An 18,704-nucleotide genomic window follows, 5' to 3' on the forward strand; every position below is an offset into this window, starting at 1 on the left:
CCATCTTGTGTGTCAAGAGGATATTGCACCTTCCAGAGCTGTCTACTCTGCAGTGGCCCAGAGAGCTGAAAACTTGTCATAGCCCCTGAAAACAACTTCATTTGACAACATATAAGCAACACATTTAATATTTAACATTCAAAGGTGTAACACATTAGACAATTATCAAGAATTACGCAATCAGACTTAAATTACCTATCCACATTTTATGTTTCCCCACTGAAACCTGTTAAGACGAGCAGTTTGAGAGTGAAAAAACAGCCCCTTAGTCAATCATATTTTCATTTTTGTGCCAACAGCTTTAGTGAGGGCAAAACAAAAATTTATTTTTAATAACACAATTGAATAATTGCATTTTCAAGTTTAATTTTGTCCCAAATAATGTGCTATTACATTACTATTTGAACACCTTTGTAGCTGTCCATAGTGACTGTTTCTGGCTGAACTCACACATAACAGAATTTATGGACATCTAATGTTTGATTTCTTTACATGTGTGGGTTGCATGGGTTGTTACTGACATCTGGTGAAATTTTTATGTCAGTAGCCCCTTTAGAAATATATTTCCTGAGAAAAATGGCAACATGTTCAATACTTATTTTACTTGCTGTATATAAACTGACAGATAGCATCTCAGTTGGTGTGGTCCCCCTCTGCTGATATTACTGATGACAGAAAAAATTGCCTTTCTTCAGTTGCTGATGAATGAGACATGGAGGGCTGTTCCAGTTAATCTTCACAGACAGATACACAAACTCATGTCTAATAGCTACAAAAATAAACCCCGCTCCTCCTTTTCATTTGGTTCTACATTAATCTTCTCTCCTCTCACACCCCCCTCATTCCCTTCTCTGAGCTATCTTGCACCCCATCTTTTTTTTTCCCTCCTCCTCTTTTTGATACATGACTTTCTGTTGTGCAGTGCTCCCTCATGAGGTGATGTTTTATGGCTTTGTAATGCAGGGAGCCCGAAAAGATGTGAGTGTCAAGCTAAACTTACATTGTTTCACCTTCCCTTTCTTTTCACATTCTGTGACCTCAACCAGTTTGTAGAGGTTGTATTTGTCTGTCCCCCTTGCCCCATCGACTGTTTCCACCCCCCCCCCACTGTTTGTGGCTGTTTGTCTCTGCCTGAAACATCAAAAACACCCTATCTCAGGAAGATGCAGAAAAACTAGTGCATGCCTTTTTTACCGCCAGATGAGACAACTGTAGCACATTACTATTTGGATGTCCCAACAATCCTGTGAAAAACTTCAGTAAATTCAGAACACTGCTGCATGAATATTAACAGGAACTTAAAAAAGAGATCACATTTCTCCTGTGTTAGCTTCTCTTCATTGGCTACCAGTAAAAAAAATCCTTCCCCTAACATACAAAGCACTTAATAACCAAACTCCTTCATATCTCAGAGAGCTCATAGTTATATCATATATATATATATATATGTGTGTGTGTATGTTTATATGTATCACTTACCTATATTTATTATATTTACATGTTAATGTCAGATAGGTGATGATTGGGGACATGGCAGTTTCACCTACTTATACTAAAATTAAAGTAATTAGTAAAGTAATATTAAATTTAACGAATCATGCACACATAGTTTTTACATTATAAAACATTTTGTTTTATAATATAATCAGGTTAACAATGTAAGAAAAGTTTTGAATAAGAAAAGGTAGCCCATTTTCATACAAATATGCCATGTTATGGTATGGGGGCTAAAAGGAATCAAAAGTCAGAAATTAAAATGTTTTTCCTAAGGACACATCACAATAGAATAAACACATATTGTAGCAGAATTTTTTACAGATTGTGTGTAGTCCATTATTGTAAAATCAGACATTGACTAAAATCAGAAATGGTCAGACAGAAGAGGTTGTTGAGGACATAGTAAATTGTTGATTTTGATGGATATCGATATGGTGGACATGCGGACAGGTATGTCTACAAGTGTCTATAAGTGTCTATAAGACACTAAGATCTGTCATCGGTTCATGTTTTCTTTTGGATGCGAAATTCTAGCTTGATATTGTGGGAGAAAGACAAGGTTCAGAGGCCTTGTCTCTGTTCGTGTGTCAATATGAGAATCAGGTCATCAGGACCTGCTCTGGCACCTAGCAAGTCAAAACAATAAATAGACATCTGGGTGCCCATGAAGAGAATTACACCACACATACGCACACAGAGCTGCACAGTCGCTGGCTGAAGGTCAAGATAAGGTTGAAGGCTATCCACACAACACACACACGTAACCAGTCCTAGGTATAAGAAGCATCTCACGTGTTTAGCTCGAGGGTTCTGTCTCTGACTACGTTGTTAGTAGGGCTGATGTGAATAAAGAGATTCCCCATCTGACACCTGTGTCTGGACAACCTGATTTCCACTTTTCCACCTCTTCCCGCCACAACAATATGAACTGGTTGGACTGTTTCTGTTTGTTATAGCCATGGGCCTGTGTCTCCACCCAGACACAAACACCAGTAAAGGTATCTGTACCTAAGCCTGGACTCTAACACAGGTGAGGGTGTTCAGCAGTTGGTGATGCCACTCTGCTATCTGTTGGTCAAATGATCACATCAGGCAGAGCCACTGCCCCAGACAAGTCCAGTACTCCAACATCTTGAATTATTGAAAATCTAGTATTTTATTTATGCTGTTAGTCTCCTGCTGCTGTTCTTCCTTAAGAGGCTAGTCAGGAAAGGTGCCTATTGTTTTGAATCAAGAAGTTGTGTTTTTGGTGCTGAGCCTTTTAGTGAGAGATATGGATAGTGAGTAGAGGAAGCTGTGGGCAGATGACTAGAAATTTTAACATGCACATAACAGAGGTCTTTAGAAGTTCAACCACTTATGTGACAATACAGCAGCCGTTAACTGATGCACTACCACATGAAAAATAAACCTGTTATGGATGTCACCTTTATTTTATTCATGCATGCCTTAACACTTAAACAGGCAAACAAACTAGAATCACTGCATGCAGGTACAGTCTAATCCTTGAAGACAAATCTTTAATGTTAAGAAAAAGAACCAAAAGCAGCAGCAGGGTAAAGTGCATGTGTTACAGTGGCAGTTACATGGCAGCACCTCCTGCTCTCATGACAAACATCCATGGCTTCAACCACAACTCACACTCAAATTTAGGCTGATGTGGTCTAAAAGATTAAAATTGAAAGAAATATTAAATTATATACATATTTCCAAAGGGACTGCTGCTAGATTTGGCCGCTTGCATATCCATCATGTGTGGCTGTTATTGACACTGTCTTCATATGAAGCTGAGGTTTCTACCTCTGCAGAAACCAAATTGCCAACACTCACACACACACAGTGCAAGACTGTAGAGATCAAACAGCACATCCTGATTTGCGATAATTAACCTGACATAACAAAATCTCCCTCAGCTTAATTTCACAGAGAAAGCATCAAATGGAAGGCGCCAGAGCAAATAATATAATACATCACCTGAGCCGAAACCACAGCTTCATAAAAACACATCGCAGAAACTCTCTGGTATGAATCCCTCATAGGTAGCAAATATAGAGCATAAGCTCAGTGTAAAACTATTTTCAGCAACCAAAAAATTGCAAAAGAGAATAATCACCAACAAGAGCAGTGAGCAGGAAGTGACTGAGCACACAATGGTGGATTATTGGTTTGGCTTTGCACATGGAGTCATGCTGAAATGAGAAATATGGTAAATAGTATTTCACAAGTGTCACTTCACAGAATGTGATGTTCGCTGTCAAGGGATCAATGCGTTACTGCAGAGCTGTCTGTCCCAGTGTCTTTTATAGAACTGACCTGAGATCAGTTGACCCCTACACCTGTTACTTTGTCTACTACCTCAGAACTGGAACTGTTAAGTGTTCAACATTACATCAAATCTAAACCACAGGTTATGTAATGCAGAGTGGCCTGGGATTCACAGGGCAGAGCTGATTTTCTGACAGGAACTGGGATTAGTCATTGAACAGCAGCAATCAGGCTGCAGAGCTCAGACTGTTCTGGACTCAGGTCTGACGTGAACAACATGAAAAGATGATAGAGACCAGGAGACGGACTGAAGTGATTTGTATTTCTAAGTCTGTTCTTGAATCGTACCTTTGAAGGGTTTATCTTTATTTTTGTGTGATAAGTTAAAGACAGGAAATGTCCAAACACCCAGACTACCACCACTCGGTGATTCCTTCCACTTATGTCAGGAGTCAAGCTGTCCGCTGCTCTTGCTGCCCCACTGCTGTGCACCAATGATGTTGTTTCTCTTCATCCTCAGGGTCCAGGGGCAGCTGGAGAAAACATCTGTTTCTCAGCTGCTTTACTTGCTGTGGTGGAGATACTGCTGGGTGAACATGTTGAGCTCGCTGTCCAGCCAGCCCGCCTTGTTCCTAATGCGCACACAGACACAGACAGACAGACAGACAGTTTTAGTTCAACAAAGTCATCATGTAAATCAGATTATATGATAGCGCAGACAGACAGACACACGCACACACACTTTTAGTTCAACAAAGTCATCATGTAAATCAGATTATATTTTGCTCACTGACATCCTGTGTCTGGTTGGTGGGCCTTTGGCTCATGATTGACACACACACTTGTTTAGGGTGGGAGTCACTTTATCAAAGACTTAAAAGGATGCCCTTTTGTGAGTGTCCACTGAGTGGTGCTAGAGAACATCGACTAATTTTATGTAGAAGTTTAGGATGTGGAGCACACAATCAGAATGTATAGAATTTTTATTGTTAGGCTGACCTCCTGTGTCCAGTAGGTGGCGCTCATGTTTGACTTAGCACGAACATGGATGTGTTCAGGGCGGGACTCTGATTATGCATGGTGTATTTGTGGCAAATTGGAGAACGTATGCAGGAGTTATAAAAATATCTTGTTTTGTGATTTAATTCCTTGATTTTCAAGGTGGCACAGTGAACTGTTTTTAGATTTGCATTTCTGCAACCAAAATGAACTGAAATTTCACAAAGCCCTGACATGTTGCCCAGGACTCTTGAGCTACCAGCAGGCCAAGCGCTGCACAGCTTTGGCGGTTGAGGAGGCAAAAACTTGGAACTTGGGGGAAATTCGGTGAGGCCATGGAGCAAGACTTTTGTTTGGCCCCGAAGAAATTTTGGCAAATTTGGCATCCCAAGTCGGGAAACAGAGGGTGACACTGTGTCCATACTGTTTACAGGGTGAAAGAACAAGGTCACCAATTCAGGCAGCTAAATTTAGCTTCCTTTGTGAGGTGGCTAGACTCAGCCTGAAAGGTAGGATGAGAAGCTCTGGATGGGGGAGGAAGAATGGCTCAAATATGAGCCCTTCCCAGATGTCAGAGTATCCAGTTGAGCTGGTTTGGGCATTTGGCCTGGGTACCTCCTAAGTACCTCCCTCAGGAGGTTTTTCGGGCATGCCAATCTGGTAGGACCTGGGGCAGACCCAGGACTCACTGGATGGACTTCAACTCTTGGCTGGTGTGGGAATGCCTCAGGGTCCTCCAAGAGTAGCAGGTGGAATTGGCTGATGGAATAGCTTCCTCTGTGTGCATTGCACCACCACAGCTCAGAGTGATTATAAACTGGCTCTAAAGACAGAGCCAGCCCTTTGCAGCAGTTTGTCCAGCCATCTTGCAGTTTTACAATGACTCCCCCGCAGACTTCAGCATAAAACATGGATGCCCATATTTCAAAGATCTAGTACTTGTCCTTTTGTTAGTGTAGGAGCTCTGTGTGGTACCATGCCTACCGCAGCAGCTTAGCCTTGCTCTGTAAGCTGTCCAGCAGCTCAATCTTCTTGTTCATGTCAGTGATCTCATCCTCCAGGTTCTGACGAGTGACATCAACCTGCTGGCAGAGCTGTGCAAACACACCTGCCAGCTCCCTGTAAACAACGGCAACAGAATAGGTCAGAATACAGCAGGATGATCATTTACAGTCTCCTTTTAGCTTGTACCAAAATAATGTGTTATTCTGCTCTAAAGTCAGTTAGTGTGTGTCAACATGCTCACTGCTGGACTTGGTGGCTGCAGTTGGATCCCGTATAGCTGACGATGAGCTGCAGCTTCTCACTGGCATACTCCACAAACTGTCTTTTAAAGGCTCTCTCCTTGGCCCTAGTGGTCCAGGTGAGCCGTTCATAGATGTAGAGAAGTCCATAGAGACCCACAGAGAGGGCAATGAGACGCCAGCCTACTGCCTTCCAGATCTGCACACATACCACAGCGTTAGTTTGTGTGTGCGTGTGTGTGTGTGTGCGTGTGTGCATGCACATGCATAGCCTCACCACTCCACCAACCACAAGGACACCCATGGAGGTACGAGAGGTAAGGGAGGCCAAACCCGTCACCATAGAGACCATCAACTCCTCCTGGGTCATGGCGCTCTGGGGGAACGGAGGCATGCTCGTACTGACTGGAGTCAGGGCCATTGGCCGAGGCACCTACAAAGAGAGCACAGCTGTTCAACACATCAAACTGACACGTCAAAGCTGATCTAACGGTGTTAGAAGCAAAACAGAAGCAACGTCCATTTCAGCCAAAACTAAAATTTGCTTTTTGCAAGACTTTGTTCTGATCTAATGAAAACACATCTTGCATCTTTTTCACAGAGCAATTCTGGTTGAGTCCCTCATTAGAATAAGTCCTTTGAGGTCTTACCTGGTCATTGTTGCCCATGAGGGCCCTCCGGGTGTTCTTAGGCCCCAGGAAGCGGTTAACTAGCATAGTCCACCCCAGAGAGAAGTGGAAGCTGATGTCTTCCTGAAAGTCACTGCAAAGTTTGTCACAGGCCAGGTCATAGCTGAGGCTGAAGCACTGACGAGGAACCAGCTTGTCCACCTGCTCTCTGAGTGGGCTGGGCAGAAGAGGCTTAAGACCATCTGCAAATGCATGCAAACACATGTCAGGACCTGGCATTCATCTAGATTTTAGCCAAAGAAGATAATGATGGAAGGTACATACAGACGGACCAGTGAAACTGGTTCAGAAAATTAAGATGGTACAAGACATGACAGCATCATGTGTGAGATTGTGTTTTATGGGCAAAAGTTAGGTAATGTAAAGTTAAACATCAGTTTTACTGTGTATTATTGATCAATGGCTGTGTGCATTTGCTGACTGTTATTTCTAGTGTCAGTCACTGGACAGCACTGTCGAGCAAACAGGTAGTTGGGAGAAGAAAAGAAGAGGGTGTTGTGGTTGGGGGTGACTGGTCTGTTTTTTTTTGGTGTGGAGATGACACTAAAGTTATGAGGAAAACCCACAACGCCTTGGGCAGCTTTTTTACCTTGTATTACACCCATGTCGCTTACAATACGATTATTTCATGGGGTAGTTTAAGAAATATCATGTATCCAGTCTGCTTTGTGGTGTTGTTAATTATGATAACATCACACAGCTGTTACCTTATGGGGAAAGACAGTATGTCTGAAAGCTCTCTGGGTCAATTACAGAAATGATCTGTGCTTAAAATAACAAGCCACTGTTAAATAAAAGGGAAATTTTTTATGGTGTTATTGATGTGAATTTCTTTTTGTATTTTAAATCCAACGAGCAGTTGGCAGGTGTTTCTTGTGGCCTTGAATGTATCAGACAGTACTTTATGTCTGACTTTTTTTTAAATGTTCATTCATCCTGGGCAAAGGTCAATGATTAAACTGGTCAAACAAAGCTCAAAACCTCTACAGTGCATTGATAGTTTAGAAACACTAGAGCTGAGGTTTGCTGTTTTGTGAAAGAAGAGAAAGCGAAGTTTGGACAACATTCTTTTTCTCTCTTTTTGTTAAGCCATTTTGAGTTTTTTTTTTTTTATTCTCTCAGTCACATGTTGTAAATACAATCAACTTAAAGTAAATTAAACCAGTTGAGTATAATTAACACATTTATCCCAGGTCTGTGCCCACCTAAATTTTCCTCTCAGTTTTTCAATAATGTGATATTAATGTGAAGACTGTTGTGAAGACCTGCTCTGCATGAAAAGTGGAATGAGAGAACTTCTGAATGTTGAGCACTCTCCCCTCTACATGCTTTTTGTCTGGGCTGATAGAGAATATAAACACTTGTTAATGGAGGGAAACACAATTCCACATTAGGATCATTACACAGCTCAGAAATTGAGTCAGGAAAAGAGTCACGTGACAACAGTACGAATTAACTGTACACAGCCAATCTTCCTTCCAGTTACCAGTGAGAACTGCAGGAGACGATTAAAGCAGTGACAAGAAGAATACTGCATTTGTATTGTTTAAGGTATAAAGAGTGTTACCAATCATGTCAGTCTGTGTGGCCTGCAGGGCACTAGTGATAGAGGTGGAGCATCTCTCCGACATGTTCTTTCCCAGACCCTCCTCAATATGCTGATGAAGTGCCTGAGACAAAACAGGAATAAACAAGTTATCTTTTTTCTTTACATGTACATTAATAATCTACAGTGTTCCTCAGATTAATGTATACACTCTTTTTAGCCAAGTCAGTTGTGATCCTTCCAGATACAGATACATGGGTCAGAAGTTTCTATGATGCCCTGACCATTACTAAGCTCTCACAGCCATGTAAGTGATTCTTGCAGTGCCAATTTTTTTTTTCTTTTCTCAACAGCAACATCACCAGTGGAGGCAATTCTTAATCAAGGATCAGTAAAGCAGGTGGTCCTTCAGTGGACTTCAGTAGAGGAGTCAGATATCAGTAATGTCATTTCTGCCTATAGAGCTGAATTTTGTAAATTTCAGAGTTCATCAGTATAGATGTGCTTCATTTCAAAAATACTGACATTCTCATCAGCTATACTTTTGGCTTTGTTACATTGAAAGGAGAAATGTTTTCCAGGTCAGTCTCACCTCATAGCCAACCTGTGGTCTCCAGCCTATATGTCACAAAAAGGCAGACACAAAAGCAAAGCAAGCAAAGCACAAAGCAAGTAGGAGGCCAGGGATGAGCTTTTACTGCATGTAGATACCAGACTGACAGAATAAGATTAAGATAACATTTATTGAGCCCTCAACAATGGAACATGTAATGCAAGGTTTAAATGTCTAATGTAGACAAAGCTGAGGAGCCAAGTGGTCTTGATGATTTGATTAAAATGTTTGAATAAGCAAAATGCACGCATGATTCTTTGGTTTTATTGCCATGTGATGAAAGAGATGCACTTGCTCATAGAGGGATCTGTTGGGCCTCTTTTGTTCCAGACCAGCTCTATGTGAAGTGCCTTGATGTAAGACTTGGCGCTTTATAAATTTGATTTGATTTTTGACTGTTGTGGCAGTATGACTGCACACTATTAGACTTTCATAAATCCTGCATTGTATATTTTTCACAGGCACAGAGGAAGAAATAAACTTACTGAAATAAATAAATGAAATCTTGGCTAACTTCTACTGTGATGTCTACTGTCGTGTTCATTCCAGCCCAGTGAAGGTGACCTAAAGGACAAAGATGGGTTAGATCGATTTTCTGATAAACTCACATTCTTATAGACCTTCAACACCACTGATGAAGGGTGAAAATCCACGTGGAAGTCATCCACCAGCACATGAAGCTTCCTGATCTCTTCTGCCATGGCATTAGATACCTGAATGTGAGCAGAGAGCAGAATGAAAACTACTTACTGGTGAGGAGTTCAGCTCAGTTCTCCATGTGAAGACAATGGGCATCTGCTACTCATGTGACTTGTGGAAAATAAATTTGAAATTCAAGTTTGCTTTTTGTTTAAAATTGTGATGTCATTGGACTTCACCTGTTTCTCCACCTCTTCAGTGATCTTCTTAATCTTAGTCTTGCAGTCCATGCTCAACAAGTCCAGCTGTTTATCAATGAACTCCAACCGGTCCTGACGGTCCTCTTTGGTCTCAAAGCAGTAGACCCTAAACACCACCCCCAACGCGCACACACACACACACGCAGTGAAGTAACCCCCCTGCAATCCAGATTGTGTTCACCAGTGTTGAAGTCTTTGAGTGTTTAACTTACCTCTGCTCTTGTGCAGCAATGTGCACAGAATCCATGATGTGGCGCAGAGCCTCAGAAATCTGCTTAGCCCTCACTGTGTGCTGCTCAAATTTGGTCTTGACTGCAGACTGGGAGATACACTCCTACGCACAGTAGAGCACACACAATTACACATAAACAGACAAGCCAACAATCAGGAAAACTGAAAAACAAGAGATGGACGTGAATGATGGAAGTGGAGCTGAAATTAACTTCTGAGGACTGTTTATTGTCTTAACCAAGTCACCTGTAAGTGCACACAAATAGTACAAACCCCAGAAGCAGGGACCACCGGAAACTGTTCTTAACATCACAGTGATAAAAGGAACTGGATAACCACTAGGAATAATTTATAAAAGGTGTCCGATTTATTAATTCAAACCCATGTAGATCTGTTTCTAAGTTGTCCCCTTGATGAAAGCCTCACCTCAAATCGCCGCTCAAAATTCTGGAACTCAAAAAGTCTGGCCTGAAATCCCTCAGCAAGAGCTCCACCTGAAAAAGGACCGCAACATATAATACATTAACAACATCCTGTCTGTGCTCAAATTAATGTGGGTATTTTGTGAGAAAACTACAACATTATTTTAGAAACTTGAGAGACTAATATGTTCTCCATAAAAAATATTTCATGGTTCTGTGAACCAAATTTGAAATAATTATATCTTATACCACATAAAGTTATGGTGGAAAAACAACATCCTGAGCAGAGAATGACCTCAAACCGCCTGTGTGTATTGTAAACTGACCATCCTGTCTTTGTTTTAACATGTATGTATAATTTTTCAGTGGTTTCAAAATCTTATGGTTGCATGGCTGGTTGCAAAATTTGACATGGACTACCAAACCTACCTGCTTCAGGCATTCCTTGAGCCTTCTGTACCCGAGCTTGAAGGACTTCCTTTGCCGAAACAAAGAAGATGCGATCACTCGCCTGATTACGGTCTACCACGGCCAGCTCATCTACTAGGAAATTGGTGCAGCGGTCCATATGCTGCCTCCGAACCTGACAGAACAACCGCACACTTTATTAATGACAATGATGTCAGCTGACTCTCTGTATGTGAAGAAAGAGTAAAAGAAGCTGTTTAGTTTATTCCAGGGCTACTTCACCCAGCCACCAACCAGACAGCAGCTGTATAACCAGAAAGGGGCCAGAATGCAGCTTCCCTTCACATTTCACATATTCATGTCAAAAGGTGTGAAAATGTGCAGATGCATATTATATACTGGCAAAAAAACTATTGACCTTTTGGGCATAAAATTTCACAATTTATCTTTATATTAGACATTTGTGTGAAATTGTGTCATAATTAGTGGATCAATACTTGAGTGATGACAAAACTGCCACATGTGTTATACCCATGTGTTGTATCAATCAAACCAAATGAACACACACACCATACTCACCTCCTCCATATATTCAGGCTCTGAGGCTGAGGCATCCCAGCGGTTGTTGAGGATGAAAATATTGGGACTGGAGAGCCGCTCATTGACCTTATGAAAAAAGGATTTTTCCTGCAGATAGACATGATGGAAAACAATTTTAAAAAGATGCCAATTTAAAGCAGCCTCTTATCTCATGATAAAACAGATCTCTCACTTCTGTCTGGACAGCTTCTGTATCATTGTTTATTGACCATTTGCTCATTTTAAAACCATGCTGACTTAGCTATAATGTCTCACCGTCTGCATTAGTGTAGACTCAGAGTTTGCCACCAGAACAAACACATCAGCATCCAGGCAGAATTTGTCGATCCAACTGTCCAGTTCTGTGGTAACATCGATACCTGGGCTGGAGTGAAAACAGGATGTGAGTTTTCTTGGCCGTGCAGTGCTCTGCAACTGTGTGGCAGAGGTTAGAAAGCTGTATTGACAAATGTAGGAGCGTTTGGCCTGTCTCAATTCAGTGTAAACACTTTAATCATGGCTATCAAAAAGAAACATGCTCCACACTAAAGCCTGGATAGATAATACACCACCAACTTTATATTTCATCTGAATTTTGTGTGCGAGTATAAGAATGGATGTAACAGGGCAGAGCAATCACCCTTAGAAGCTGATCTGTAAGAATGGTGCCTATAAGGTGATTAAGTGAATTTTTTGACGATTTGTGTCTGACCTGTCCACAAGCACCAGGTCATCCCTCAATAGAGCACACTTGGCTTTTGGCCACATAACACAGACCAAGCTGCCAGCATCAAGATCCTCATCCTGGTGGAGAGCATGAGCCAGCTGGTTCACTGTCTGTCAACATAAACACATTAGCATCATCTGAGTTACAAACAGCAGGAGAAATCTTAATATGGCCACAGGCTGGAGATAGGAGGACCCTGACAGTGGTCTCAGGTTACCTTTATGCTCTTTTTCTCTTCTGATCCTTCAGTGAGTATGAATGCCTCATTGCCATCCGTGCCCTCCACCCTTAAGAAGCAGTTGGTAGTGTGTCCTATTCCAGAGGGCAGCACCTTATCACAAAGCATGGCATTGATCACTGAGCTCTTCCCATTACTGGTCCTGTAGAACAAATGGCATGCCGGTTTGTTGGGTGACAGCTCCCTGCAGCTTTAGTTGATATTCCAGATAGATTTTTAGATTTATGAATGTTACATGACTTGCAATCATTTATACTTACCTCCCAAAGAAGACCACCTTCATATGCCTGCGGGAAAGCACTTCTCCAATCCCAGACACCTTGGTGAGATAACCTTGGACCTCCTGGACATGCTCCTCTGTGGTGACTGGGTCCAGCTCATCATTTTTGTAGGTATCTAAGATGTGGAGGTCAAGAGACAGAGGTCAACCAATCCTGTCTACATAAAAGGCTTTTGGAATTTTCTTAAGAGTATCTTGTGTCTTTCTAATCAAAAGACATTATGTACGCACATCTAAAATCACAACGGAAAATGAATATAATAACATAAAAAACACAACTAGGATAGTCAGCATTAACACATTAATCAGAATCGATAAAAATGTATAAAATATTTTTTTTTAAAATCACATTCATCGCGTGCTGCCATTTTCACCCCTTCACCCCTGACGCTGCATACGTCACGGAAGTGAGCAACAGTGACTCACTTCTGATGGTTCGTTTTACTTAAAAAATAAATAATGAGGGGAAAAAAAAAAAATCTAATTAGATTTATTTATATAGCGCCAAATTATAACAAAGTTACATCAAGGCACTTTACATATAGAGCAGGTCTAGACCAAACATTTTATAGAATTATTTAAAGAGACCCAACAGATCCCTCCATGAGCAAGCACTTGATGACAACAACACAAAAGCAATTACCAGTTTAGGTAAAGCGTAATTAAACATTTTATATTTCATATTTAAGGAAAGCTGTATTTCAGAGGTAGATATTGTGTTCCTTCAGGCATATCACACTTGTTTTGGTTTGAAATAAATCTAAAAAGGAAACTTCACAAAATTCTTTTCTTGATTCCTAATCAAGATAAATTGGTGAGAACTACTTCATATCAAAAAAAAAACAAAAAACATTTTGAAAATTATTGAAAAGATGTTTCTCCCCTGTAACTGTAGGTATATGGACATGACATCTTTCAGAAATGGAAGATAGCCACAAGTCCTCAATCACAGTAAAACAAAAAGCAAACGTATATCAAGTTCTTTAAATATATTTCAGCTGTGCTTCAATATAAGTACTTTCACTTTTTCTCTTGCTGGAGTATGTTTACTTCAGAGCAACATTGCTCCCTTGAGCTGATACTGTGAAGGGTTTTATTCCTTTCACATTTCCCAATTGTTACAATGACCTGGGGATCAGACGTTTACGTGGTACAATATGTTCAGCTGTCTTTAGATCTCCCAAAGGGTTTGAGAACCAATGGCAAGTGGATGGGTGCATGGGTTTGGGTACCTTCTAGGAAGGAAGCACTCTCCTTGATGTAGGCCCCCAACTGTTCAAAGATCCCATTGATCTTCTTCTTTGCTGTCACAAAGTGTTTGAGTGGTGATGCATTCACTTCTGCCATCAGTCTCTTGTCCTTCTTGCCGTGGACTGCTTTGGTGTTGGGTCGTGAGAAAACCAGAGACATGGCACTAGATGGAAAGGAAAACATCAAAAACACCCTGAGAATCATGCATGTAAGATGTTTCACTGAACTTAAAAATATGAAATCATTCACACACAGAGCATTTTTTAAATATAAGTGTACATACATTTGCAGTCTTCACTGTACTGGTTAAACCTCTCATTGTGCTGAGTTTGAATTAATTTGTTAGTTTGTTGTTGTTGTCATTGTGTGGAAAAGTATTTGACTCTGTCATTGCTGTGTGTCTGGTGATGGCCTCAGAACGGGTCAGACTTTTAACTTCCTGATCTGACTTTTTTTTAGGACTGTCCATTGAAGGAGAAATACTAAGCTACTCTTTCTCTGCTTATGTTCTATAATAGTATGAGAGTATTTAACCTTTAACCCCTATTCAATGAAGCATTAAATGTTTTACTGAATGTAATTAATTTCCTTATATCGTTATATTGCCGTATATTTTATTGCTGAACAAAAATCTCAGTGTAAATGCCTTATTACAATAGACATTAGATTGTGAGTGGTATTACGTCAGAAGCAGGAGACAAATATTAATACAAATACTCTGTGAATACATTGACAGTAAGTTTTCAGCCCAAAAGACAGAAGATGTAATTGGTACTGGCCCTCAATCATTCCCATGCAGGAGATGCTGCCTAGTCAGTGTGTACACAGCCAAACAGGATGTCAGTGATGACTTGCTTCCCTTTCTCTTGCCACTGAGCTACATGAACTATGTGGAGGGCGTGTCCAGACCTATGTTTAATATGCATCTTTAGTGATCACCATAAGTGGTCAGTGCTTTCTGTGTCTCTTTACACACGCTTTAAAAGAAGTCTCTGCATGTATCTCCACTGGTGAGCTGATTTCACAAGTGAATTGTAAATACACAGGTGTCATTGTCCATTGTCAATGTGCTAGTGCATAAGAAAGATAGAGAGGGGAACAGGAGTTGGGGACAAGCTCCAAAATACTCCCTCTGGAGGTATACCGGTGTCACATTGGCACCGGTATACAGGGGAGCAACATGAAGTGGCAAATACCTTAAATCTGCTGTTCCGTAGGAGACCATGCTGGTTATTGAAATTATTTCATCTTCTTTACTTCAAACGCATGCGTGTGTTTGAAATTAAAAAAAAAAATGTACTTTTGTATTTTCTGTTTCACCATAGCTTGATGGTCGTATTTGCCTGACTGACCGGATTTAAAGGATGGTAAAGCCTCAAAAAACCGCGGCCCCAGACACTCGCATCACCGCACCAAGCACCGGCCGCTCTGAGGCAGTAGATGGATCACCTGATGCCTGCGATACTGGCGGCTGTCACATGACCGGACTGTCCGGCTCAGGAAGGCGGTTACCTGGCTGTGACCTTCCACATGGTTTGAAGGTAACGCAGTTACATGCCACAGAGCAGTCTAAAGCGGGCAATGAGCCACCGCACATCATCAGCACAAACGGACTCAAGACTAGATTAAGTCCGCTTGAACTTACAGCAAAGTATTGCGACCTTCTTTAAGAAAGGCGTCGTCCAGCAGTGTGAGACGTTGCATTAAACTCCAACGTAAAGCGGAATCAAGGAAACAAATAAAATAACAATTAAACGTGTCGGTGGTTTCGATTTAACTTCCCGGGCCTGGCTAACACAATGACGCGTTTAATGATGGTAAACCATTAGTATGCCATGTTAGCTAGCCTGTCAAGGTAGCTTCATTAACCTTAATACTACTACTCCAATAACTCACTGAATACAACACTGGCTCTCAGTGCAGTTGCGTGACTTACCGTGGATGGGGTCGATTTCCACAACTACTCCTCTAGCATCCTACCCCCGGGGCCGTTAAAAGCTCTGAGAATTTAGCAGCAAGTCAATGTTGGTGAAAAGCCTTAGCTTCGTTAGCAGGCAGGTGACACTGAGCTCCGGCTGTCGAGCGGACTGTTTTTATTCCCAGAGACTCGCTTCATCCAACGAAGGTTTACATGAAAGCTCAGCGGACAGTTTGGTTTTCTCTGTTAACAGACAACATGTCGCGAAAAGCTTAATGCGCAGATAGTGTTCATATGAGCACAAACCAAGGCATATCAATTGCATCACCACTCAGCTCCGCCCACTTTTTCCTCTCAAAGACTGCTGACCGGCAACTGCGGAACGTCAGGGCGTCCGCCATATTGGTAGGGGCAAGTCCGCCCTATTAACCGACAATTAGACAAACAGACAGATTTTTATTAATCCCGAAGGAATTTTTAGGCATCCAGGGGTTTACTCATAAACGTACATAGCACCTATATATATATATATATATATATATATATATATATATATATATGTATATGTAACATATAACAACAGACAACCCACCATTCAAAAATGATAAGGCAAAAGCGGAATATATTAGAAAAAATAAATAATAAATATTTATATAAATAAAAAGTTGGATGGCCCTGGGAACAAAGGACCTCCTTTAGAGCATGACAGAGACAGAAGTCTGCCATTGAACATGTTCCTCTGTTTTGAGAATATGTTGAGTAGTGGATGCCGGTTGTTGTCCATGATGGTCAGTATTTTTCTCAGAGTTTCTCTGCAGCCATTGTCATTGTGTCCAGTTCAAGGATGACCACAGAGCCATCTTTCCTAACCAGCCAATCCGCATGCCCAGTGTCCCTCTTTTTAACACTGCCAACCTATCACACAACAGCATAAAAGAGAACACTGGCCACAAGAGACTGGTGGAACATGACAAGGAGCTTGCTGCTGACATTGAAGGACCGCAGTCTTCTCAGGAAGTAGAGCCAGCTCTGCCCTTTCCTGTAGAGGGCATCAATGTTTGCTGATGTTTACAAATTTTAACAAGAGACATACAATTCAATGCAATTCTTGTTTGATGAGTCCAGGCTTGGCATCCACAGAACTCATCCACCTTGGTAAAAATGAAGATGGGAGTTATTCAATACAAATATCCACATTAGAATTTTGTGGGCTGACTACAATGAAAACAGTCAGTCAGTGTGTGCTTATCTGTGGTGAAACTATAAGTTCACTGAATAACTACCTACCATCAGACTAATTATTTCCAGGCTACTCAGTTAATATTAAAAATTTTCTCTATAGATGTAGCCAACACGTTGTTTATTCAAGCTTTCAACATGATATATGGCTCAATAAAACCACAAATATAATTTTGGCTTACCTGTGAAAGGTAACTCACTGAGATCTGGTTCAAAACCCCTAACAACACCTTAGTGGGGCATCCTTCCTATAACAAGAGTTACAAGAGTGCCCACACAAATATGGCGGCAAAAGGGACGTACGATCATGAGTCATTGAGGGGTCTATGCATTGGTCTGCACTTCTTCCTCGGGGGCCTCTTCTTCTGGTTGACTGGTTGACATGCTTCTGGTAACCAGCATGCAGATGAATTACAGCCACCTAGTGGACTGAAGAATAGGGCAAATGATACTCAACCCCGTTTCCTAAGCAGAGGTTTACATCGCATCAAATTAAATTAATTAACTCGTTCATTTTTCAACCAACTATCTCCAAGTCGTTCCCCTTCCAAGGGCCTCCGGCTTAAAATTAATATGAAATTAATAAGCCACTGTTATTCGTAGAATATTTATTAAAATATAGTAATAATGTCTTTATTTGTGTTTGGCAGGAAAAGTTATATATCCGCATATATCCGCATTGACCACCCTGTATCTCCATTAGATGCATGAAACGCAGATACAAGGCTGTGTGCCCCTTGTTAAATTCCAAGGTTCTTAACAGTTTAACTGGAGGTCAAGGTAATGTCATCCAGAGTGATTACACGATCAGATGCTTGCTGTCTGAGGTATTTCGGGCCAAATATGACAACTTCAGAAATCATTAGTTCAATTGTGACAGTCTATAGTGCTGAAGAGAATCCGTAGGGTTGTTATTCTTTTCTTCTATTAATGTCAAAACATAGGAACTTCTGGCATTGCAGAGAGCTCATTTATACCTTTTTAAGCACTTTGTCTTGGCTAGATGAAATTCTTCTTGGTTGTTGGACCACCACCTTCCAATTTCCACACTATCTGCTTTAAAGTATGAATTTGGGAATCATACCATCATCTTCTGGTTCACTACTTTTTTTTCAGAGGGGCAAGAGTATCAAGGTTTGAACACAGTGAGGTCATATTTCTATTCTCATTATCATCAACTTGTGTAGCCACATGGGTGCATTACTAGAGGTTGGTCTAAAAATAGTCCCTATTGATTCCAATAAACTCATCTGGCGCATAATATGAAATATCATTGTATAAATTATATTATATTGTAAATGCAGAAAAAAAAACTAGGCCTTAAAAGCCATTTCTCTAAAACACACAAATGCATTGTAGCTGGAGTCAGTGAGAGAGAGACTTTTGATTCATAGTAAAATCAATAAGCTTTAAAAATCAAATAGTTCGTGTGACAACTATTTTATCTTTACGTGGCGGTTCTTAGTTCTTTTGGCCTCAGCAGCACCCACAAAAGCTTGAGGATTTTATTTTCCATATTTCTGCCTTATTCAGACACACACACACACACATATATATATATATATATATATATATGTGTGTGTGTGTCTGACTATTAATTAACGGCTGTGTGTGTGTGTAAAATTGCAATTCAGCAAAGATAGAACCACTGAGCATGTA

At 40.9% G+C, this 18,704-nt stretch overlaps 1 protein-coding gene across 1 annotated transcript; it reads right to left on the reverse strand.

Annotated features, from left to right (window-relative positions):
* Positions 1-2,802: 2,802 nt before the first annotated feature.
* On the reverse strand, positions 2,803-16,151 carry mfn2 (mitofusin 2). The gene is made up of 18 exons (XM_029507055.1): positions 15,825-16,151; positions 13,870-14,051; positions 12,618-12,753; positions 12,337-12,499; positions 12,105-12,229; positions 11,669-11,777; positions 11,393-11,500; positions 10,835-10,988; positions 10,410-10,477; positions 9,965-10,086; positions 9,732-9,858; positions 9,462-9,566; positions 8,262-8,364; positions 6,656-6,876; positions 6,283-6,438; positions 6,008-6,204; positions 5,746-5,880; positions 2,803-4,394 (listed from the first exon to the last, which is right to left on the reverse strand). The coding sequence occupies exons 2-18, from the start codon at positions 14,045-14,047 to the stop codon at positions 4,325-4,327; spliced, it is 2,277 nt and encodes a 758-aa protein (XP_029362915.1). The 5' UTR covers positions 14,048-14,051; positions 15,825-16,151; the 3' UTR covers positions 2,803-4,324.
* Between the last annotated feature and the right edge of the window lie 2,553 nt (positions 16,152-18,704).

This window comes from Echeneis naucrates, chromosome 7, assembly GCF_900963305.1.
Source record: "Echeneis naucrates chromosome 7, fEcheNa1.1, whole genome shotgun sequence".
NCBI classification, from domain to species: domain Eukaryota; kingdom Metazoa; phylum Chordata; class Actinopteri; order Carangiformes; family Echeneidae; genus Echeneis; species Echeneis naucrates.

Bases quoted from the DNA above. Each gene is read 5' to 3' on its own strand.
- mfn2 (XM_029507055.1), bottom strand. From the start codon at position 14,047: ATGTCTCTGGTTTTCTCACGACCCAACACCAAAGCAGTCCACGGCAAG. The intron at 12,754-13,869 runs GTACCCAAACCC...TCCACATCTTAG, and splicing joins GAGTGCTTCCTTCCTAGAAG to ATACCTACAAAAATGATGAG. The intron at 12,230-12,336 runs GTAACCTGAGAC...TTATGTTGACAG, and splicing joins AAGAGAAAAAGAGCATAAAG to ACAGTGAACCAGCTGGCTCA.